The sequence below is a fragment of the Cervus canadensis genome, chromosome X, assembly GCF_019320065.1.
Source record: "Cervus canadensis isolate Bull #8, Minnesota chromosome X, ASM1932006v1, whole genome shotgun sequence".
Lineage (NCBI taxonomy): Eukaryota > Metazoa > Chordata > Mammalia > Artiodactyla > Cervidae > Cervus > Cervus canadensis.
Genome location: NC_057419.1, coordinates 56,157,023 through 56,182,624, shown reverse-complemented (window position 1 = coordinate 56,182,624; position 25,602 = coordinate 56,157,023). Strand labels below are relative to the sequence as shown.

The following is a 25,602-nucleotide window of genomic DNA, read 5'->3' as shown; positions in this document are numbered from 1 at the left end:
TGAATACCTGAAGATTTTAGTTTATCCTTTTTCTACTTGGCTGAAAACTTCTCAAAGAAGGAAGCTAACCCATTATTTTTCTTCTGCCTGCCTCTACAGCTATGGGTGAACCAGGAGGATGGGGTAGAGGAAGGGCCCAGTGACGTTCAGAATGGGCACCTGGACCCCAACTCAGACTGCCTCTGTCTGGGCCGGCCACTCCAAAACCGGGACCAGATGCGGGCCAACGTCATCAATGAGATCATGAGCACCGAGCGTCATTACATCAAGCACCTAAAGGACATTTGTGAGGTAGGCCCAGCTCTGATGGTCCCTGTGAGGGCCCTTAGGATAAGGTAGAGGACACTTCCATGAAGAAATAACAACCTTCCTGGGCTATACCTGTGACAGTCCCAAGGTGTTAGAACAAGTAGCTGGACTGATCTAGACTCAGTTCAGTGGATGAAACTGCTCCCTTGGGATTGATTACTCTCCCTCTGTTTATTTCTCCCCTTTTTGCTATCTATCTGTTTGTCTAACTTTCATATGCATATTCATATTCCCTCTCCCTCTCTCTCTCTCCCTCCCTTCTTCTGTCCCCTCACTGGAATCTCTATCCCTATCCTCTTGGCTTCTGATCCAGTTGTTGCCACCCCATGTAAGGGTCGGCTTCATTATAGCACACACATATCCCTGAAAGCCAGTAGTTTACAAACTTGAAGGTACACCAAAGTCCCTGTGTGAACTTATTAAACATGTCAAAGTTCTTATTTCTTGTTTTTTATTTCTTGTGGGCTGTAGTTGCCTCACAATTTTGTGTTAGTTTCTGCTAACCAGCCACATGTATACATATATCCACATGTATACATATATCTCCTTCCTCTTGGAACTCTCTTCCAACCTCCCCCCATCCTACCCATCTAGATCACCTCAGAGCACTGAGCTGAGCTCCCTGTACTGTATAGCAGTTTCTCACTAGCTATCTCTTTTACACATGATAGTGTATTGGGTTGGGCAAAAAGTTCATTTGAGTTTTTCTGTAAGGTATAAGGGGAAAACCTGAATGCACTCTTTGGCCAGTCTAATATATAGGCCAATCCCAATCTGCCATTTTATCCCACCCCTCTCCCTGCCCCACTGCATGTCCACATGTCCTTTCTCTACATCTGTGTCTCTATTCCTGCCCTGAAAATAGGTTCATCTGTACCATTTTTCTAGATTCCACATAAATACATTGATATACCATATTTGTTTTACTCTTTCTGACTTACTTCACTCTGTATGACAGACTCTAGGTTCATCCATGTCTCTACAAGAGACCCAATTTCATTCCTTTTTGACTGATTAATAGTCCATTGTGTATATACACCACATCTTCTTTTCCATTCGTCTGTCTTTGGACATTTAGGCTGATTCCATGTCCTGGCTATTGTAAACAGTGCTGCAATGAACAATGGGGTGAATGTCTTTTTGAACTGTGGTTTTCTTATGGTATATGCCCAGTATGGAATTGCTGGGTCATATGGTGGTTCTGGGGCTTCCCTGGTAGCTCAGCTGGTAAAGAATCTGCCTGCAATGCAGGAAACCCTGGTTTGATTCCTGGGTTGGGTAGTTCCCCTGGAGAAGGGATAGGCTACCCACTCCAGTATTCTTGGGCTTCCCTGGAGGCTCAGATGGTAAAGAAACCTCTTGCAATGTGGAAGACCTGGGTTTGATCCTTGGGTTGGGAAGATTCCCTGGAGGAGGGCATGGCAACCCACTCTAGTATTCTTGCCTGGAGAATCCCCATGGACAGAGGAGCCTGGCAGGCTACAGTCTATGGGGTCACAAAGAGTCAGACATGACTGGGTGACTAATCACAGCACAGCATTGTAGTTCTGTTTTTAGTTTTGTAAGAAACCTCCATACTGTTCCTCTTAGTGACTGTAAAATCTTTTGCACAACAAAGAAAACCATAAACAAGATGAAAAGAAAACCCTCAGTGTGGGAGAAAATATTTGCAAATAAAGCAACTGTCAAGGGATTAACTTCCAAAGTATACAAACAGCTCATGAAGCTCAATAACAAAAAAACAACACAATCAAAAAATGGGCAGAAGACCTAAATAGGCATTTCTCCAAAGAAGATATACAGATGGCCAAGAGGCACATAAAAAGATGCTCAATATTACTAATTATTAGAGATGCAAATCAAAATCATAATGATGTATTACCTTACACTGGCAAGAATGGACATCATCAAAAAACCTACAAATAATAAATGATGGAGAGAATATAGAGAAAAGGGAACCCTCTTGCTTTGTTGGTGCGAATGTAAAGTTCTTGTTTCTGTAGTGCTGCCTGGTAGAATTTTTGCAGTGATGAACATGTTGTATATCTGCAGTCTCTATTACAGTAGCCACTGGTCAACCATTTGTGGCTTCTGAGCACTTAAGATGTGGCTAGTATGACCAAAAAATGGAATTGTAAATTTTATTTCATTTTAATTTAAATATCCACATGTAACTAGTACCAATAACAACTGCATGTGGAAATATTAAGGCCAAGGATTTTGGACCTTAACTTTCTTCACCTAAACTCATTTTCTTACCCCATCCAGGAAGGTTGAAGTTTATCTTCTTCCACTTCCTCAAAGCAGTAAGGTAGGATAGAAAGAACAAGGGCTCTGTAGACATGGAATGCTGGCTTTCACATCTTAACTTAGTCACTAATTAATCTGTGGCCTTGAAGGTGCCCTTAACTCCTGTGACCTTTGATTTTATGATTTCTCCAGTGGGTCTCATTTTCAGTTCAGTTCAGTAGCTCAGTCGTGTCCAGCTATTTGCGAGTCCATGGACGTCAGGCTTTCTTGTCAAGCACCAACTCCTGGAGCTTGCTCAAACTCATATTCATCGAGTCAGTGATGCCATCCAACCATCTCATCCTCTGTTGTCCTCTTCTCTTCCTGCCTTCAATATTTCCCAGCATCGGGGTCTTTTTCAATGAGTCAGTTCTTCACATCAAGTGGTCAAAGTATTGAGGCTTCAGCAGGCATTAAAGAGAATGAAATAATGCCACTTGCAGCAACATGGATGGAACTATTTATTGTCATACTGAATGAAGTCAGTCAGAGGAGGACAGCTATCAAATGATATTATGATATGGTGGAGACATGGGTTGACAATGGCCTGACGCAGGGTCAGGGGCACTGAATACAACAGTACTGGCATAAGCCCTTTTGAAGGAGGTTGCCATTACACCTAACATAGGTTTGCTTCAGGGAATGCAGACCCCATGCATAAAGAGAAAATTGGATTAAAGATTTACTGAGCACAACCCCGCCCATCAGACAAAACCTAAATTCCCCAGAGCCAGTCTCTCACATCAAAGAGCTTCCACAACCTCTTAGCCCTATCTGTCAGAGGTCAGACAGGATGAAAATGACAATCACAGAAAACTAAACAAATTGATCACATGGATCACGGCCTTGTCTAATTCAGTGAAACTATGAGCCATGCTGTGTAGGGCCACCCAAGGCAGATGGGTCATGGTGGATACTTCTGATAAAACATGTTCCCCTGGAGAAGGGAATGACAAACCACTTCAGTATTCTTGTCTTGGCAACCCATGGTCAGTATGAAAAAGCAAAAAGTTATGATACTGAAAGATAAACTCCCCAGGTCGATAGATGCCCAATATGCTACTGGAGAATAGTGGAGAAATAGCTCAAGAAAGAATGAAGAAATGGAACTTTAACCAAAGTTAAAACTGTGTGCAGTTGTGCATGTGAATGGTAATAGAAGTAAAGTCTGATGTTGTAAAGAACAAAAATGCTTAGGAATCAGGAATGTTAGGTCCATGAATCAAGGTAAATTGGAAGTGGTCAAACAGGAGATAGCAAGAGTGAACAGACACATTTTGGGAATCAGTGAACAAAAATGGACAGGAATGGGAAATTTTAATTCAGATGACCATTATATCTACTATCCTGGGCAAGAATCCCTTAGAAGAAATGGAGTAGTCCTCATAGTCAACAAAAGAGTCCAAAATGCAGTACTTGGGTGCGATCTGAAAAAAGACAGAATGAACTCTGTTCCCTTCCAAGGCAGACCATTCAATATCACAGTAATCCAAGTCTATGCCCAACCACTAATGCTGAAGAAGTTGAAGTTGAACAGTTCTATGATGACTTACAAGACCTTCTAGAACTAACACCAAAAAAAGATATCCTTTTCATCATAGGGGACTGGAATGCAAAAGTAGGAAGTCAAGAGATACCCAGAATAACAGGCAAGTGTGGCCTTGGAGAACAAAATGAAACAGGGCAAAGGCTAACAGAGTTTTGCCAAGAGAACCCACTGATCATAGGAAACACCCTCTTCCAACAACACAAGAGTACACTCTACATATGGGCATCACCAAATGGTCATTACTGAAATCAGATTGATTACATTATTTTTAGCCAAGGTTGGAGAAACTATACAGTCAGCAAAAAGACCAGGAGGTGACTGTAGCTCAGATCATGAACTCATTGCAAAATTTAGATTTAAATTGAAGAAAGTAGGGTAAACCACTAGGTATGACCTAAATCAAATCCCTTATGATTATGCAGTAGAAGTAACAAGTAGATTCAAGGAATTAGGTCTGATAGACAGAGTGCCTGAAGAACTATGGATGAAGTTCATGACATCATACAGAAGGCAGTGATCAAAACTGTCCCCAAGACAAAGAAATGAACAAAGGCAAAAGTGTTGTCTGAGGGAGCCTTACAAATGGCTGAGAAAAGAGTAGAAGCAAAATGCAAAGGAGAAAAGGAAGGATATATCCAGCTGAATGCAGAGTTCCAAAGAATAGGAAGGAGAGATAAGAAAGCCTTCCTAAGTGATCAGTGCAAAGAAACAGAGGAAAACACTAGAATGGAAAGACTAGAGATCTCTTCAAGAAAACTAGAGACACCAAGGGAACATTTCATGCAAAGATGGGCACAATAAAGGACAGAAACGGTATGGACCTAACAGAAGCAGAAGATATTAAGAAGAGGTGGCAAGAATATACAGAGGAACTATAGAAAAAAGATTTAATTAACCAGATAACCACAATAGTGTGATTACTCACCTAGAGCCAGACATCCTGGAGTATGAAGGCAAGTGGGCCTTAGCAAGCATCACTACGAACAAAGCTAGTGGAGGTGATGGAAGTGCAGCTGAGCTATTTCAAATTCTAAAAGACAATGCTGTGAAAGTGCTGCATTCAATATACCAACAAATTTGAAAAACTCAGCAGTAGCCACAGGACTGGAAGAAGTCAGTTTTCATTCCAATCCCAAAGAAAGGAAATGCCAAAGAATGTTCAAACTACCGTACAATTGCACTCATCTCACATGCTAGCAAAGTAATGCTCAAAATTCCCCAAGCTATGCTTCAACAGTAGGTGAACTGAGAACTTTCAGATGTTCAAGCTGGATTTAGAAAAGGCAGAGGAACCAGAGATTAAATTGCCAACATCTGTTGGATCATCAAAAAAGCAAGAGAGTTCCAGAAAAATATCTACATGTGCTTTATTGACTACACCGAAGCCTTTGACTGTGTGGATCACAACAATCTGTGGAAAATTCTTAAAGAAATGGAAATACCAAACCGCCTTACCTGCCTCCTGAGAAATTTGTATGCAGGTCAAGAAGCAACAGTTAGAACAGGACATGGAACAATGGACTGGTTCCAAATTGGGAAAGCAGTATGTCAAGGCTGTATATTGTCACCCTGGTTATTTAACTTATATGCAGAGTACATCATGTGAACTGCTAGGCTGGATGAAGCACAAGTTGGAATCAAGATTGCCGGGGGAAATATCAATAACCTCAGATATGCAAATGACACCACCCTTATGGCAGAAAGTGAAGAGGAACTAAAGAGCCTCTTGATGAAAGTGAAAGAGAAGAGTGAAAAAGCTGGCTTCATTTTACCAATCTCTTAAGTTCATTGAGGAAATTAAGTAAATCTAGTATTGTAAGTATTTGGGAAAATATGGTTTTTCTTTCCTTCTTTCCCTTTTCTTCTATTTACCTATCCATCCATGTCTCTCTTTTATCTTTTTCTCTTCCTCCTGTCTTCTTATAGATGGTTAATTTTTTTAAAATTACCCTCTTTAATGTGTTAGGTAACATTGGGCATCAAACCACTGATATATCATTCATTCAGCAACAATTTAGTGGAGTTCTGCTCTTTGCCAGGCCTTGGACGTATCTCCTACCCTCAAATTGTTCTGCCCTTGACCAACAGCATATGAATCACCTTGAGCTTTCAGAAATTCAGAATCTTTAACTCCATTCGAGACCTGAGTTTAAATCTGCATTTTAACTAGGTTAACATTTGGCTTACAATGCATATTAAAGTGTGTGGAGCACTGCTATAAAATGGTAATTATCTTAAACTATTTACAATAGTCTGGATATGGAAGCTTCATAAATGTCCATCATCAAGAGGAATGGATTAATAATTTTGTGGTACATATATACAATGGAATATTAATAAACCACAAAAGTAACAAAATAATGCTATTTGTAGCAACATGAATGGATATAGAGATTGTCATACTGAGTGATGTAAGTTAAAGAGAAAGACAAATATATGATATCACTTATATGTGGAATCCTAAAAAAGGCCATAAATGAACTTATCTATAGAACAGACAGTTACAGACATAGAAAAGAAACTTATGGTTATTGAGGGGTAAGGAGGGGAGGGATAAATTGGAAGACTGGGATTGACCTCTGCACACTACTATATATAAAGTAGATAACTAATAAGGACCTACTGTATAGCGTAGGGAACTCTACTCAATACTCTGTAAAAGCCTATATGCTGCTGCTGCTGCTGCTAAGTTGCTTCAGTCGTGTCCGATTCTGTGTGACCCCATAGACGGCAGCCCACCAGGCTCTGCCATCCCTGGGATTCTCCAGGCAAGAACACTGGAGTGGGTTGCCATTTCCTTCTCCAATGCGTGAAAGTGAAAAGTGAAAGTGAAGTCGCTCAGTCGTGTCAGACTCCTAGCGACCCCATGGACTGCAGCCCACCAGGCTTCTCCATCCATGGGATTTTCCAGGCAAGAGTACCGGAGTGGGTTGCCATTGCCTTCTCCGAAAGGCCTATATAGGTGAAAGTGAAAGTGAAGTGAAGTGAAGTCGCTTAGTCATGTCCAACTCTTTGCGACCCAATGGACTGTAGCCTACTAGGCTCCTCCGTCTGCGGGATTTTTCAAGGCAAGAATGCTGGAGTGGGCTACCATTTCATTCTCCAGGGGATCTTCCCGACCTAGGGATTGAACCCAGGTCTCCTGCATTGTAGACAGACGCTTTACCGTCTGAGCCACCAGAGAAATGTTCGACCTATATAGGAAAATAATCCAAACAATGAGTCAGTATATGTTTATGTATAATAGTCACCTTGCTGTACACCTGAAAATAGCACAACATTGTAAATCAAGTATACCCCAATACAAATTTTTAAAAATGATAGCTGTCTTATAATCTCTAATGCAAGTTAGTACATTCTGTTCTTTACCAAGCAGCCAAGGGATGATGTCAATATCTAAGTCAGTTTATATCATTCCTCTGCTCAAAACTTTTCAATGGCACACCTTTCCCTCCTGAGTAGAAGACAAAGACAAAGTTCTCATTATTACTTACAAACCTGTGTGATCAACGTTTCCTTACTTCTGTGACTTCATCTCTTGCTCCTTTCCCACGTGCTTTCACTGCTTTAGCCACGATGGCCTACTGTTGTTACTTAATAAGACCTGATATGCTCTCCACTCAGCCTTTCCACTGGCTTTCCCTTCCGCCTAAAGTAGTCCTACCTCAGTTCAGTTCAGTTCAGTCTCTCAGTTATGTCCGACTCTTTGCAACCCCATAGACTGCAGCACTCCAGGCTTCTCTGTCCATCACCAACTCCTGGAGCTTGCTCAGACTCGTCCATTGAGTCAGTGATGCCGTCCAACTGTCTCATCCTCCGTCGTCTCATTCTCCTCCTGCCTTCAATGTTTCCCAGTATCACAGTCTTTACCAATGAGTCATTTCTTCGCATCAGGTGGCCACAGTATTAGAACTTCAGCTTCAGCATCAGTCCTTCCAATGAATATTCAGGACTGATTTCCTTTAGGATTGACTGGTTGGATCTCCTTGCAGCCCAAGGGACTGTCAAGAGTCTTCTCCAACACCACAGTTCAAAAGCATCAGCTCTTCATTTCTCAGTTTTCTTTATGGTCCAACTCCCACATCCATACATGATTACTGGAAACACCATAGCTTTGACTAGATGGACCTTTGTCGGCAAAGTAATGTCTGCTTTTTAATATGCTCTCTAGGTTTGTCACAGCTTTTCTTTCAAGGAGCAAGCGTCTTTTAATTTCATGGCTGCAGTCAGCATCTGCAGTGATTTTGGAGCCCAAGAAAATGAAGTTGTTTCTCCATCCATTTCCCATTCTCCCCTACTATGAAGTAAATTCCATGAGGGACAGTTTTCTTCATTTATTTACTGATACATACTCAGCACCTGGCACAGTGGTTGGCAGATGGTAGATGCTCAATAAGTATTTTTGAAACGTCAGATTTAATTACAAGTGCACATGTGTATGTACTGCTTTGGCAAAGTACATTCACATCTTGACATTTCATTTTCATACAGGAAATAGGTTATTATTGTCATAACTATTTTTGAGATCAGCAGACTGAATCCCTAAGAGACAAAATTTCTTTCCTAGAGTTCTCAGGCACTGGCCCAATAGGAATCTGTTAAGTCTTAGATGGATTTTATTCTCAACTCTCAAATATCTTGGCTTCTTTTCCCAAATTTCTTGGGCATGGGCTCAGGACAGCAATGCAAGAATTTATCTTTCCAAAAGATGGAGTGTCATTCCCTGCTTTGAGAAATTTCCCAGTCCAACCAACCTAACAAAGTTTTTGTTGGTGATTTGTGAGTTCCATATCTCTTAATTATTCTTGATGCTGAAGCTAATGGTTTAAATGGGAAATATCTCTTTGTCCCACCCTGCAACCACAGATGTCAAAGGAACATTTAGCTAGAACAAAAGAAGGGTAGAGAAACCTGTGTGCAGCTGGGTCAGAAGACAGCATTTTAGCTCAGGGTTGTGTCACCTCTAGACCAAAAGCTATGAGGAACAATATGATTTATAAAAAAGAATACCAAAACCAGAGTTGGGATTCCTAAGTTCAGGTCCCACCTTTGTCACTAACTGACTGAGGAACCTCAGGTGAATCTTTTCTTGGACCTTGTTCCCTAATTCTAAATTAGCAGATTGGAAGAATTGCTCTTTAAGTGCTGTCTGGATATTACTTTCTCTGATTCTGTGAGATCTTTATTATGCTAAAGAACACTGTGATAGTAAGCCATGTTTTCTGCCATTTTCTCACTGATACCGATGGAAGCATGTCTTACTCATGTACAAATGTGTTAGCATGGTATAATCTACTCTTTCTGTAGGTTAAGGGAGATCTATAAATATTGTATTCGGTATAGAAAAAAGTCACTATCAGAAAATATTCATTTTTGTATTTATTTATTCATTTATTAATTGCTCCTGGAAGCATAAAGTGCCTCACCAACATTTAAGTTACACTACCTTCATTTTACAAATGTGGAAGTAGGAAATAGAGTTCTTTTTATCAAAGTTATTCAGTGAGGCCAGTAAAAGAAAGTATATTTTTTAATGAGTTCTCTGAAAAGATGACATTCTTCTTTCTAAATCCAAACAGTGATATAAAAGAGAATTGGCTTAGTTCTAGGCTATCTTGACCAATGGTTTATGGTATTTACTCTTGTCTTAGAAATCATATTATGATCAGGGAAACTGAGACACAGGTCAAACAAAGTTAAATACTCTCTGAGTAAGACAATCTCAGTCAACTGATACCTGTGAAATAAACTCTGTCCTCAAATTCCTCCAGGAAAGCTGGACTAGTTTTCCTTGGTCATTTGTATTAGTCTCTGATACACCATCAAGGAATTCTTCCTAGACCTGATAGAGTTTATCATACTATAGCTTCAAGACATTTACATTCGATATGTTTAAGCCTCAAGTTTTCAAACTTACTGACTTTTCCTTTCTGTGAATTGCCTATCCTGATTTATTCCCAACTGTCTTTGTATCTTGGTGTATATGTAGAAAATAACACATTGTAATAAACAATAATATTTGTATAGCATACTAAACTAAAAGGATGAGGCAGCTCATTGGCCTGTAGTGACCAGCCCAGGGTTTTCTGGCTGCTCTAGGCCCTACCTATCCATACCACCTGGACACTCGAGGCCCTGTTCCTATCCTTTGCCCATTTCCTGTAGTTTCTCATTTTTTTTTTTTTTTGCTGATTTATAGGAGTTCCTGGTATATTCCAGATATTAATCCCTTAGCAGTTTTCCAAGTTGCAAATATCTTCTTCCTGTCATCCTCTTATTTTTTAATGGCTTCGTTTAATCTGAAAAAAGACTTCATGGACAAAAAAAGTGAAAGAAGAAAAGTTCTAGAGATACAGGCTGTGAACAGGGCAACCATGGTTATTGTTCCCTAATTATATAGAAATTATTTTCAAGACATATATCAAGTCTCTTGTCAGGCTTCCAGGCAAAACAGTGTATGATATCTGTAGAGAGTTGGAGCTGAATGAGGCCCTGGAAATCTTTTCTGATATATACATTTTATAGATGGAATCACCGTGGTCCAGGTTTGCACAGGCCTTTCCCTAAGTGTTTTTTAAAACCATAGTTGATCCAGAGGTTCTTTGATTCATCTTATTTCCCTCAAGTCTTTTGGAATCTTCTCTGGAGGTCATGATTTTGATTTATATCTCATATAAGGCACTGATTCTAGCTCAGTGTATTCGATTTAGACTTTTAGATCAACCCTTAGGGTTTAGAAACAGTAAAATTAATAGTCTACCTTCTTTGCCTATTACCATGGCAATGGCTGGGCTAATTCATGTTGATTGTGATTGATTTGATAACTCCCACAATACTGCCTTCACATGCATGCTCACTTTACTCCTAGGAGAGGTGAGGCTCTCAGAAACTTTTGTTTCAGTTAGTTCACACCTACTACCATACCACCTTATTCTCTGTTACCATTCAGATGGAGCTAGAAGGTGTTCGAAGCATGCTTTACAGTAAGATCCATAGACCCCTTCTGCTCCCTTTGCCCTGTGAAAAGCCTTCAGAGGTCCTCTGCAACTTTTCTCTAGGACAAACAACCCTGACATTCCACCATTCTTCATGGTGTTGCTTTTCAGACCCCTCTCTGCCCTGTCTATTTCCCTCTGGCTCTGTATCCTTTTCTTCATGTTTCTCTGAAAACAGGGCTCAGAATTAAATGATGCTCCCCTGCAGTAGTGTGATTGCCTTTCCATTACTTCTCTCATTCTACCTTCTCAGTCTGTTTCCCTTTTATCCCTAACTTAAAATGGCATTAGTTTTTTTTTTTTTAAGTCATATTCTACTACCAACTCATCTTAAACTTATACGTTCTTAAAAATGAGTGGATGAGAAGAAACAAAGATTGACTGACCCCTAATCTAAGCCCTGTTCATTATTTTTGTGGAAAATTTGATAAAGTCACTAAGTCAGCCAAAGAAGGGAGTGAAAAATAAAATCAAGACTCCAGAGAACTAGTCAACTCTCCTGGCCTTTCTCCCCTCAGAAGCCTAGGCAGTTGGGTGAAATAGGGGTTAAGGATGACATTTAAGGGTTCTTTGGCTACTCCCATATCCTTATGTCCTTTTTTAAATTTCCTTCATAAGGACATGTGTGTGCTAAGTTGCTTCAGTCATGTCCAAGTCTTTGTGACCCTATGGACTATAGCCCATCAAGCTCCTCTGTCCATGGGATTCTCCAGGCAAGAATACTGGAGTGGGTTGCCATGCCCTCCTCCAGGAGATCTTCCCAACTCAGGGATTGAACCCACGTCTCTTATGTCTCCTGCATTGATAGACAGGTTCTTTACCTCTAGAGTCACCTGGGAAGCCCAATAAGAGCAGTTTCTATCTATTATTTTTAATCCCTTCAGCAAGTCATGTGTCTTAAACACTAAGGCTGGAGAATTTAAGAAGACATTGGATATTGTGTTCAAGGCAATCTTCTCAAGGCTGTATTTTCTTTATATTCTCTGGCAAGGACTTTTTCTTATTTTTAATCATAAAGATACAGTGATACCATTTTGTATTCTACTTCTTTACATTATTCCACAAACACATCTCATGTTACAAGATAGTCTTTCTGACTTTAATGGCTGTGTGATATTCCATTAAGCTAAATGCACCATAATATATTTATTTATATCTAGCATTAGCTTTAAAGAAAAACAGTTGACAGTATACTCTAGGGCCCTACCATCCTATGGGTAGTTACATTTCTCCTAATATATAACTTTATATTCCCTTGTTACAGCACATTCCCTTTCTGTATAATGTAATATAAAGAAAATGGTATCCTTGACAAAGGTAATGGATAGCATATTGGGGGAATTAGGAAGCCATTCTGACACCTCTGTCTCTTTCTTTTTCAGACCCCACTTTTTCCTTTTTTCCCCATTTCTGATGTATTCCATACTCATGTTAAGATATAGCATCCTTGCTGCACTTTTAAGGATTTGATGGTAATTTGTCACTTCCCTGAGATCTTTCAAATGGCAGCAGTAAACAAAACTATTAAGTATTTCATGAGCTGGCTTCTCGAGGGGATGAATGAGCTGTCCAGGCTGACTTCTGTTTCCTGTCACTCACTAGTACTTACTACTAACCCAGAAGTAACATGCTAATGTAACATTGTTACCATTTTTTTTTCCATTTGTTATACTCATAAGCCTACTTTAGCGTGAAAAAGTGGGAGCAGGGGTGAGTAGGTCTCTGTCCCTTGCCTAATGTCAAGATGGAAAAGTTCCTGCCAGATGATATGCTCACTGATTATCTTGCTCTACTGTAGCTAAGACACTTCCAAAGGTGTTAAGAGTTAAAAAGAGAGAGCAGGGAGAGAAGGGAAGAAAATAGAGGTAAGGAAACTAGGAATTACATATTAGGCAGAGAGAAACCTTCAGGAATTTATTACCTCTCTTCCTATTAGTGAGAGAAAGTTTTTGAGGGAAGCAGAATTTGGGAACCTACTTTAGCAAAGAGAGTGAAGCTAAAAGGATATTCTGGGGGTAGAGAGTGTCTTCCTCTTGGTCAGGAATTGGATATAAATGAATGTAGGACATCTTGAGCATAGTAGTCAGGGAGGGCATAAGCCATTAATTAAATAAATGTCAACACAGGCACAAACTATTAATTTGCAAATTGTTAGAAGACACTTACTCATTAATGGCTGAATTGGAGGGTAAGAAGATAAAAGAGAAGTGAGATTTTGGTAGGAGTTGGTAAACGGCATTGAAACCAGGGATGAGAATCTTCCTGGAGTAGCCTAGATGCCTTCATTGCAAACTGTGTTAGAGGAAACAAAATGGAGTTAGACAGGGCCAGAAGTGATAAGTCATTCACCATAATGCTCCTCATTAGGGGCTAAACAGGTGTTATGAAAATCACATTTAGCTTTTAGATGAAAGCAAGTGGGCATAATTTATTCTCACCAGGAACATTTTTATGTGCTAATGATTTCTAATGAAGACCATTACTATTAGTTAAAAATGTACACTGGGTGGTTCAGAATGGAAAACTGTGTTTGTTTCCTTTGCCCTGACTTAAAATGTGTTCTGAGTCTGATTGTGTTATCTCATTTCTCTTATCAGACTAATAATTTCTTTTATTGATTCCTTTTTCATCAGTGGCTAGCTGTATTAATTCATCCATTTATTCACAAATGTGTCCTGAACACTTACCCTGTTGAAAACACCATGCCTGGGCACCTGTGGGCTTGCTCACTAAGTTCATCCAAACAATCTCTCCTGACCAGCTACCTCAGATGACTATGACATTCACTTTAAGAATGGTTTGGTTTTGTCTGTTCCTTTTTGGGGAGTTTTCCTACCAGAGTTTTTGGACTGGTCCTACAAGAAATAGAACATTAGAGTTGTGAATCAATTCAGCTAACCCAATAGCTACTAAAGCGAGTGAACTTATTTGTGCTTAACCAGATTCTGAGAAAGAGTCCTATCACTTTTGGGGGTCCTTGTCATAGAGAATGGTGGGCAAAGCTCTATGCTCTGGAATCTTTGCTCTCTGGAGACCTTTGCTTAAGATCCAGCTTTCCTAATTATTCACTGATCGAGTGACTTCCTTCTCCAAACCCCAATTTTCTTGTATGAAAAATGGAAATGATTATTTCCTGTTTACATCATGGAACTGAAATAAGGCTCCCAAATGCTTAAGAAGTGGTAAAACCCTCAAGGAATGAAGGGCATCCTCATCCTGGACTTTTACTTTGTCTGCAGGGCTACCTGAAGCAATGCCGGAAGAGAAGAGACATGTTCAGTGATGAGCAACTGAAGGTGATCTTTGGGAACATTGAAGACATCTACAGGTTTCAGATGGGCTTTGTAAGAGACCTGGAAAAACAGTACAACAATGATGACCCCCATCTCAGCGAGATAGGACCCTGCTTCCTGGAGCACGTAAGCATCTTCCCCTTTGGGGAGGGTTTTGAGAGACGTTTGGAATCCATGCAAGGGGTCTCTGAGCTATCTGGTTCTGCTCAGCTGCTTTGTCCCACAGTAGTGGATGGATTCCTCTCTGACCTTGATGTTCACCCCCTTGCTACAGTATGAGAACTTGGAAAGATACGATGACTTGGCCAAGGACTCGTTTTCTTTACTGTTCCCCTCACTTTTTCTTTCCTTCCAGATAGTTACCAGTAGGATTTTTCTTCAGCCTCTCTTTTCTGTTCCTATTGGGCTCAGTTTCCATGGGACCCAACATTTTTGGAGGGACTCTGAACATATTCACATATTCCAGGAGTCTGAGAAATAGGAAAGACTATGGTCACCATGAAGGTGGACCCCTGCAAGGCATTTAGGAGAAAACACTATGGTAGGGGAAGTGACTTGTGTTGGAAAAGGGGCCGCATGACTTAAGAGAAAGGAGCACTAGAAACAGGGAATTGAGGATGCAAGCCATAAATATAATGACTGTCTCGGTAACTGGGTAAGTTCCTTACATTCTTTGGGCTTCTTCACGTGGATTTAAGAAGGTTTCACTTTATACTTCTATGGTTCTCTAATATCCTTTGGGTCTTATTCACAGGTAACCTAGTTTTGACAACTTTTCTCCCCCTTTTTATAAAGTATTTATTTTTATAAAGATAACACATTCATGTGGTATAAAATTCAAATGACACATGGAAGTATGCAGCTGAAAGTAAGTCTTCTTACAAGTTTTTCTACTTTGACTGTTGGAATTTATGTTGAGGGGATAGCTCTCAGGCAACCCCTACGTTCAGTGATTTGCTGGAAATCCCAGGACTCAGCATATAGTCATACTCATGGCTATGATTTAATACAACTAAAGGATACATAGCAACATCAGCAAAAGGAAAAGGTATAAGGGAAAAAGTCTGAAGGAAACCAGGTATAAATTTTCAGAGTCCTCTCCCAGTGGAGTTACACAGGGTATAATTAATTCCATTTACAATGAGTTGTGACAGCGCATGTGAAATGTTGTCCACTAGGGAAAATTATTAAGGACTCAGTGCCCAAGATGTCTATGGGAGTCTGGTCATGTAGGCACTCTCTGCCTAGTGTGTACCAAAATTCCAGACTCACAGAATGAAAGCAGGTGTTCAGCATAAACCACAATGTTCATACAAATAGTTTAGGCACAGTGAGCCATTCTTGTCAGGGAATGGTGAGAACCCTCTTAAGATCCAAATTCCAAGATGCCAGCCAAGGGCTAACCTTTCAAGTAGGCCTTTTTAGGGATAGCAGTCTCAGGCCTGATATGTTAAGTCCTTTTTTTTTTAAACAGCTTTAAACTGATTCAGTCATTCCATAAAACACCTGAGTAGTATTTATCAAGTTAAGCATGTTTACAACTTACTGGTTTTATTTGTGAGAATATATCCCAGAGGAATTCTCAGAGGTCCATGAGAAAGAGAACATTTACAAGGCTGTTGATAGCATGGCAGTGTTGTGTGTCATCGAGTGGTTAGATGCAGCTTACGTATTTATCACCAGGACATGGATGTGAAACATATGGGGGATGCTTACTCTGGATTAATATCTACTAAGAAATAACAAGACTATATGTGTGTACCCAGTAGCAATGTGTGTGAATATCATAAATGTAATATTGAGTTAGGGAAGTAGAATGTGGAATAGTGAATCTCAATTAGAGTCTACCCTGTGCCTTGTAGAGTGCTTAACAGCATACCTATTAAGCATTTTCTATCTACTGGAGGTCAGTAGCAACACCTCCAGTTGTGACAACTGAAAATGTCTCCAGATGTTGGCAAATGAACCACTAATCTATTGAAATGATCTTATGCTTTTACCCTGTAATCTGTTAACATGGTGATTTAGATTAAATAATTTTCATATCTTAAATGAGCATTGCATTGCTGGGATAGATGCTAGCTCATCATGGTGTGTTATCCTTCTTTAATAATGCTGCAGTTCATGGGACTGCAGTCCATAATACTGCTGCAGTTCATTTAATGCTGCAGTCCATGGGGTCGCAAAGAGTCGGATATGACTGAGAGACTGAACTGAACTGAACTGAACTGATCCTTCTTTATGTGTTAATTCATGTTTTTAAAAATATTAGATCGTTTACCCTTTTCAAATTCAGTTCTAAGGTTTCTTTTTTTTTTAGGATTTCATATTTTATCATCTTTGTTTAGGTATAATTTACAAGCAATAAGATTCACCAAATGTTTATTTCAATGGGTTTTAACAAACGCATGTAGTTGTGTAACTACCACACATAATCAAGATTATGGAACATTTCTATCATTTCATCAAATTCTAATGTTTTTCCTTTGTTATCAAACTTTGCTCCCACTCTGGCTCTTGGCAAACACTGATCTGCTTTCTGTTACCATAAGTTTGCTTTTTCTAGAATGTCACATAAATAGAATCATACCATAATGATATTTTATGTTGAATTTCTTTAACTTAATTTCTTTGATATCCATCCATATTCTTGCATATATTAGTAGTTTATTTTTTTATTGTTTAGTGATATTCTCTTGTGTGGATATACCACTCATTCACTAGTTCATTCCAGGACATCTGGGTTGTTTACTAGGTTACTTCCATGTTTGGAATTACTGGGTTGCATTGTAGGTGCTTATTTAATTTTATAAGATACTGCCAAACTGTTTTCCAAAGTTGCTATATCATTTTGCATTCTCACTCTAATCCATAAGAGTTGTAGTTTTTCCACACGGTTGTCAGCACTTGATATTATCAGTATTTTTAATTTTAGCCATTCTAATATGTATGTAGTGGCATTTTATTGTAGTTTATTTTTTCATTTGCTAATGATATTGAGCATTTTTAAATGTGCTTATTTGCCATCTGCATAAAATCTCTGATGAAGCGTCCTTGTCTTTTGGCCTTGTTTACTAAGTGGGTTGTCTGTTTTCATATTATTTAGTTTTAAGAGTTATTTCTGTATTCTGTTTGCAAGTCCTTGGTCATATATGTGATTTTCAAAGGTTTTCTCAGTCTGTGGCTTAGTCTTTCATTTTCTTAGCATTGTCTTTGAAAAGGCATAAAACTTTATTTTTGTCAATTCAATTAATCATTTTTCATGGTTCATGTTTTCTTCTTCTTATTTAAGAGATCTTTGCCTAATACAAAGTCACGAAGTTTTTATCCTGTTTTCTTATAGATATTATGTAGCTTTAATATTTATATTTAGGCTTATGATAATTTTTGAGGTAACTTTTTATGTACAGTGTGAAGAAGGGATCAAGGTAAACTTGTTAATTTGTTTCCATATCAATAAATCAAAAAATCCATTCCAGCACCTTTGTTGAAAAATCTTGTTAATTTCCTCATTGAATTACCTGGGCACCTTTGTCAAAATTCAGTTGATCATATATGTGTAGTTCTATCTTTAAGAAAACTATTCTGTTCCAGTGATCTATGTGACTATTTATATAGTAATACCACACTATGTTTTCTTATTGTTTAAGTTGAGATATAATTCTCATATAGCATTATATCAGTTTCAGGTGTACAGAATGATAATTTAATATTTGTATATGTTATGAAATTATTGCCACAATAAATCTAGTTAACATCCATCACCATACATAGCTAAAATTTTTTTCTCACATCATCTTGAATAATCTAGCTTCATAGCAAGTCTTGAAAGCAGGTAAACTCCTTCGTATTCACTTTTTTTTCAAAATTATTTTAGATGATTTTTTAATTTATTTTTTATTGAAGGATAATTGGTACAGAATTTTAATGTGTTCTGTCAAACCTCAACATGAATCAGCCATAGATATACATATATCCCCTCCCTTTTGAACCTCCCTCCCATCTCCCTCCCCAACCCACCCATCTAGGTGTTTCTATATACATTTATCTTATCACAATAAGAATTTTTTTTCTCTTTATTGTATCTATATGAGATGATGGAAGTTAAATAAACATTGTGATTATCATTTCACAATATACATAAATCAAGTCATCTTGCTGTACACCTTAAACTTATACAGTGATGTATATCAGTTATTTCTGGATAAAACTAGGGGGGAAAGAATCAGCTTGCTTAGTTCTACCAAAAAGCAAGAAACACACCAACCAAAAAGAACTCTTCTAGCAATTTAATTAGGATTACATTAAATCTCCCAGCATTGTTTATAGTTTTCATTTGTATAGGTCTTGATCTTATTTTTAAAAATTGATTTCCAAGTAGTTAATTTTTGCTACTTTATAAATTGCATTTTTATCTCAATCTCCTGTAGTTTGTTGTGATGATATAGAAATACAATTGATTTTTTATACAGCTGTCCCCCAGTATTGCAGGGGATTGGTTCCAGGACACCGTGCAGATAACAAAATCCACAGACGCCCAAGTCCCATATACAAAAGGTATAATATATACTCCCATATACTTTAAATCATCTCTAGTTTATTTATGATACTTAATACAATATAAATACTATATGCTGCTGCTGCTGCTGCTAAGTCACTTCAGTCGTGTCCGACTCTGTTTGACCCAGACGACAGCCCACCAGGTTCCGCCATCCCTGGGATTCTCCAGGCAAGAACACTGGAGTGGGTTGCATTTCCTTCTCCAATGGATAAAAGTGGAAGTGAAGTCACTCAGTCATGTCCAACTCTTCCTGACCCCATGGACTGCAGCCTACCAGTCTCCTCTGTCCATGGGGTTTTCCAGGCAAGAGTACTGGAATGGGTAGCCATTGCCTTCTCCAAAATACTATATAAATGGCTGTAAATACAATGCAAATGCTATTTAGTTACTGGCATGCAGAAAATTCAAGTTTTGCCTTTTGGAACTTTCTGGAACTTTTTTCTGAATATTTTCCATCTGCAGTTGGTTGAATCCACAGATTGAGAAACTGCCACTATGGAGGGCCAACTGTATTGATGAATCCTGATGTGTTACTAAATTCATTAATTGGGTTGAGGGTTGTTGTTGTTTTTTTTTTTTTGTAGATTCCTTAGAATTTTATACATACACAATCACATGATTTCTAAATAAAGACAGCAGTTTTATTTCTTTTTCTTAAATCTGTGTACCCCCTATTTTCTTTTCTTGTCTTATTGAACTAGCTAGGATCTGTAGTATAGTGTTAGTGATAAGAGCAAGCATCTTTTTACTTATACCTGATTTTTAGGGGCAAAGATTCAATATTTTACCATTGAGAATGATATTAGCTTTAAAGTTTCTCATGGTCACTCTTTATCACATGGGAAAGCTTTTTTCTAATCCTGGTTTGCTGATGACTTCTAGTGTAAATGTAGTAAATGTATTTTATCAAATGCTTATTGACGTAATATGGATTTTCTCCTTTAATTTTTTTATCATGATGAATTGGATTGAGATAAGTCCCTCCTAATCATGGTGTGTTATCCTTTCAGCATACTATTTTCCCTGATTTTTAAAAGTAGGTTGTTTGACTTTTTATTATTAAGTTACAGTATTTTTTATACAGTGGATGCAAGTTCTTTATCAGATTTGCATTTTCTGACTTCTTTTGATCTGTATGGCTTGCCTATTTATTTTTTAATAATAATTTTAAGCCCATGTATAAAAACTCTTTATCAGTTATATTTTTATTTCTCTTAGGTTTTACTCATTTATTATGTTCTTGTACACCAGGTTATTTTTTGAATGAGTACTGAACAGTGGATACAAAAAATTGTAGAGGTTTTTGTAACACTTAGAAATAATGTCAAGCTTACAGAAAAGTTTAAAAAATAAGAACAATCCACACACAGTAATGAAGACCCAGAACAGCCAAAAATAAATAAATAAATAAAATTATATTAAAAAATAAGAACACTACAAAGGGTACCCATACAAGCATACCTCAGATATGTCAATTTGTTTTCATACCACCACAGTAAAGTGAGCCACAAAATTTTTTTTTGGTTTCCCAGTGCATGTAAAAGTTATGTTTACTTTATATTATTGTCTATTAAGTGTGTAAGAGCATTATGTCTAAAAAACAATATATGCCTTACTTAAAAACACTTTATTGATAAAACATCCTAACTATTATCTGAGCCTTCAGCAAGTCATAATCCTTTGCTGGTGGAGAGTCTTACCTCAATATGTTGATAGCTGCTGACTGATCAAGGTGTTGATTGCTGAAGGCTGGGGTAGCTGTGGCAATTTCTTAAATTAAAACAATGAGTTTTGCTGCATCAATTGACTCTTCCTTTCATGAATAATTTCTCTGTAGCATGCAATGGTGATTGACAGTACTTTACTCATGATAGAATTTCTTTGAAAATGGAAACTCTCTCAAACCCTGCCACTGTTTTAGCAACTGAGCTTATGTAATATTCTAAATCCTTTGTTGTCATTTCAACTGTCTTCACAGCTTCTTCATAAGGAGTAGATTCCATCTTCAGAAACAACTTTATTTGCTCATCAATAAGAAGCAACACTTCATCCATTAAAGTTTTATCATGAGATTGCAGCAATTCAGTCACATCCTCAACCTCCACTCCTAATTCTAGTTGTCTTGCTATTTCTACCACATCTGAAATTACTTCCTCCACTGAAGTCTTAAAATTTTCAGTTATCCATGAGTGTTGGAATTAACTTCTTCCAAGATCCTATTAACACTGATTATTTTGACCTCTTACCATAAACCACAAATGTTCTTAAAGGCATGTAGAATGTGAATCTTTTCCAGGTTTTCAATTTTCTTTGTCTAGATCTATCAGAGGAATCTATGTCAGCTATAGCCTTAAAGATTTTATTTCTTAATGCTAAGACTTAAACATCAAAATTATTCCTTGATCTAGGGCCTGTATTGTTGTTGTTGTTTTTGCTGTTCAGTCACTAAGTTGTGTTAACTTTTTGTGACCCCAGGGACTGTAGCACACCAGGCTTCCCTGTTCCTTACTGTCTCCTGGGGTTTGCCAAGTCCATGTGCATTGAATCAGTGATGCCATCCAACCGTCTTAACCTCTGTTGCCATCTTCTCTTCCTGCTTTCAATCTTTCCCAGCATCAGGGGCTTTTCTGATGAAATCAGATTTTAACATCATATGGCCAGTGTATTGGAGCTTCAGCTTAACCATCAGCCCTCCTATTGAATATTCAGAGTTTATTTCCTTTAGGATTGACTGGTTTGAACTCCTTGCTGTCCAAAGGACTCTCAAGAGTCTTCTCCATCAACACAATTAGAAAGCATTAATTCTTTGGTTCTAAGCCTTCTTTATGACTTCCCTGGTGGCTCAGACAGTAAAGCGTCTGCCTACAACGCGGGGGACCTGGGCTCAATCCCTGGGTTGGGAAGATCTCCTGGAGAAGGAAATGGCAACCCACTCCAATATTCCTGCCTAGAAAATCCCATGGAAGGAGGAACCTGGTAGGCTACAGTCCATGGGGTCGCAAAGAGTCGGACACAACTGAGCGACTTCACTTAAGCCTTGTTTATGGTCCAAACCTCACAATGGTACATAGCTACTGGAAAAACCATAGCTTTGAGTATACAGACCTTTTTCAGCAAAGTGATATCTCTGCTTTTTATGCTGTCTAGGTTTGTCACAGCTTTCCTTCCAAGGAACAAGCGTCTCTTAATTTCATGGCTGCAGTCATCATCCACAGTTATTTTGGACCCCAAGAAAATAAAATCTCTCACTGCTTCCAGTCTTTCCCCTTCTATTTGCCATGAGATGATGGGACCAGATGCCATGATCTTAGTGTCTTGAATGTTGAGTTTTAAACCAGCCTTTTCATATTCCTCTTTCACCTTTATCAAGAGGCTCTTAAGTTCCTCTGAACATTCTGCCATTAGGGTAGTGTCATCTGCATATCTGGGGTTATTGATATTTCTCCCAGCAATCTTGATTCCAGCTTATGTTTCATCCATCCTGGTGCTTCACATGGTGTACTCTGCATCTAAGTTAAATAAACAGGGTGACAGTATACAGCCTTGATGTATTCCTTTGTCAATTTTGAACCAGTCCATTGTTCCATGTCTGGTTCTAACTGTTGCTTTTTTACCTGCATACAGCCTTCTCAGGAGACAGATAAGGTGGTCTGGTATTCCCATCTCTTTAAGAATTTTTGACAGTTTGTTGTGATCCACACATTCAAAGACTTTAGCATAGTCAATGAAGCAGAAGTTGATGTTTTTCTACATTCCCTTGCTTTCTCTGTGATCCAGTGAATGTTGGCAATTTGATCTCTGGTTCTTCTGCCTTTTGTAAATCCAACTTGTACATCTGGAAATTCTAGTTTACATATCACTGAAGTCTAGCTAGGATTTTGAGCATTACCTTCCTAGCATGTGAAATGAGCACTATTGTTCAGTAGTTTGAACATTCTTTGGCATTGACCTTCTTTTGGATTGGAATGAAAATTGATCTTTTTCAGTCCTGTGGCCACTGTTGAGTTTTCCAAGTTTGCTGACATATTAAGTGCAGCACTTTAACAGCATCATCTTTTAGAATTTGAAATAGCTTAGCTGGAATTTCATCACCTTCACTAGCTTTGTTTGTAGTGATGCTTCCTTAGGCCCACTTGACTTCACATTCCAGGATGTCTGACTGTAGGTGAGTGACCATTCCACAGTGGTTATCCAAATCATTAAGACTTTTTGTTGTATAGTTCTGTGTATTCTTGCCACCTCTTCTTAATCTCTTCAACTTCTGTTAGTTCCTTACTGTTTCTGTCCTTTATCGTGCCCATCCTTGCATGAAATATTCCCTTGATACCTCCAGTTTTCTTGAAGAGAACTTTCCCTTTCTGCTGTTTCCTCTATTTCTTTGCATTGTTCAATGATGAAGTCTTTCTTATCTCACCTTTCTATTCTTTTGATCTCTTCATTCAGTTGGTTATATCTTTCTGTTTCTCCCTTTCCTTTCACTTCTCTTCTTTCCTCAGCTATTTGTAAGGCCTCTTCAGACAAGCATTTTGCCTTTTTTCCATTTCTTTTTCTTGGGGATGGTTTTGATCACCACCTCCTCTACTATGTTTAAACCTCTATCCATAGTTCTTCAAGCACTCTATCTATCAGATCTAATTCCTTGAATCTATTAATCACCTCCACTGTATAATCATAAGGAATTTGATTTAGACCATACCTCACTTGCCTAGTGGTTTTCCCTACTTTATTCAATTTAAGTTTGAATTTTGCAGTAAGGAGTTCATGATATGAGCCACTGTCAGCTCCATGTCTTGTTTTTGGTGACTGTATAGAGCTTCTCCATCTTCAGCTGCAAAGAATGTAATCAGTCTGATTTCGGTATTGATAATTTGGTGACGTCCATGTGTAGAGCAGTACTTGTGTTGGAAGAGGATGTTTGCTATGACCAGTGTGTTCTCTTCTCGAAACTTTGTTAGACTTTGGCCTGCTTCATTTTGTATTCCAAGGTCATGAAAGAAAGTGAAAGTGAAAGTCGCTCAGTCGTATCCAACTCTTTTCAACCCCATGTCCATGGGATTCTCCAAGCCAGAATACTGAAGTGGATACTCATTCCCTTCTCCAGGATATCTTCCCAACCCAGGGATCAAGCCGAGGTCTCGCACATTGCGGGCATATTCTTTATCAGCCTGAGCCACTAGGGAAGACCAAGAATAATGGAGTAGGTATCCTATCCCTTCTCCAGTGGATCTTCCTGATCCAGGAATCAAATGGGGGTCCCTTGCATTGCAGGCGGTTTCTTTACCAGCTGAGCTACCATGGAATCCCACTCCTAGGTCATACTTTTTTTTTCCCCCTAGGTCATACTTGCCTGTTACTCCAGGTATCTGTTGACTTCCTACTTTTCCATTCCAATCCCTGTGATGAAAAATAGATCTTTATTTGGTGTTAGTTATAGAAGGCTTTTAGGTCATCATAGAACCAGTCAACTTCAGGCATGAAAACACCATTAATCTCATTGTACATCTCTCTCAGAGCTCTTGGGAATTGTCAATGAGTGGTAACATGTTGATAGAATTTTTTTCTGAGAAATCTCAACAGCTGGCCTAAAATATTCAGTAAATTATGTTTTGTTGTTCCATTTATTGAGCACTGCCAAAGTAGATCTAACATAATACTTAAAGACCTCAGTATTTCATAATGGTAAAAGAGCATTGACTTGGACTTAAACTCACTGGAGCTATATTAACTCATAACAAAAGAATCAACTGTCCTTTGAAGTTTTGCAGCCAGGTGTTGACTTCCTTTCTAGTTTTAAAAGTCCTAGCAGAATCTTTTTTCTATAGAAGGCTGCTTTGTCTACACTGAAAATCTGTTGTTTAGTGTAACACTTTACTATCTTAGCTATATCTTCTATATTACTTGCTGCAGTTTCTGCATTAGTACTTACTGCTTTACCTTGTGCTTTTATGTTATGGAGATGGCATCTTTCCTTAGATCTCATGAGCTGAACTCTGATAGCTTCACTCTTTTTTTTTTAATTAATTTATTTTTTATTGAAGGATAATTGCTTTACAGAATTTTGTTGTTCTCTGTCAAACCTCAACATGAACCAGCCATAGGTATACATGTATCCCCTTTTGAAGCTCTCTCCCATCTCCTTCCCCATCCTACCCCTCTAGGTTGATACAGAGTCCCTGTTTGAGTTTACTGAGCCATATAGCAAATTCCTGTTGGCAATCTAGTTTGCATACGGTAATGTAAGTTTCCATGTTACTCTTTCCATACATCTCACCCACTCCTCCCCTCTCCCCATGTCCATAAGTCTATTCTCTATGTCTCTTTCTCCACTGTTGCCCTGTAAGTAAATTCTTCAGTACCATTTTCTAGATTCTGTGTATATGTGTAAGAATACATTATTTATCTTTATCTTTCTGACTCACTTCACTCTGTATAATAGGTTCTAGGTTCATCCACCTCATCAGAACTGTCTCAAATGCGTTCCTTTTTATGGCTGAGTAATATTCCATTGTGTATATATTACCACTATTTCTTTATCCATTCATCTGTCAATGGACATCTAGGTTGCTTCCATGTTCTTGTTGTAAATAGTTGTTGTAAACAGATAAT

The 25,602-nt window shown here is 38.4% G+C and overlaps 1 protein-coding gene across 10 annotated transcripts in view; it reads left to right on the top strand.

The window, feature by feature from the left end:
• ARHGEF9 (Cdc42 guanine nucleotide exchange factor 9) overlaps positions 1-25,602 on the top strand; it is a 246,637-nt gene that overhangs the window by 135,465 nt on the left and 85,570 nt on the right. For all 10 annotated transcript variants that reach the window (XM_043457945.1, XM_043457947.1, XM_043457946.1 and 7 more), the window contains 2 exons: positions 100-291; positions 14,382-14,561. In XM_043457945.1, the coding sequence (XP_043313880.1) occupies positions 100-291; positions 14,382-14,561 (372 nt within the window). The remainder of the gene's footprint in view (positions 1-99; positions 292-14,381; positions 14,562-25,602) is intronic.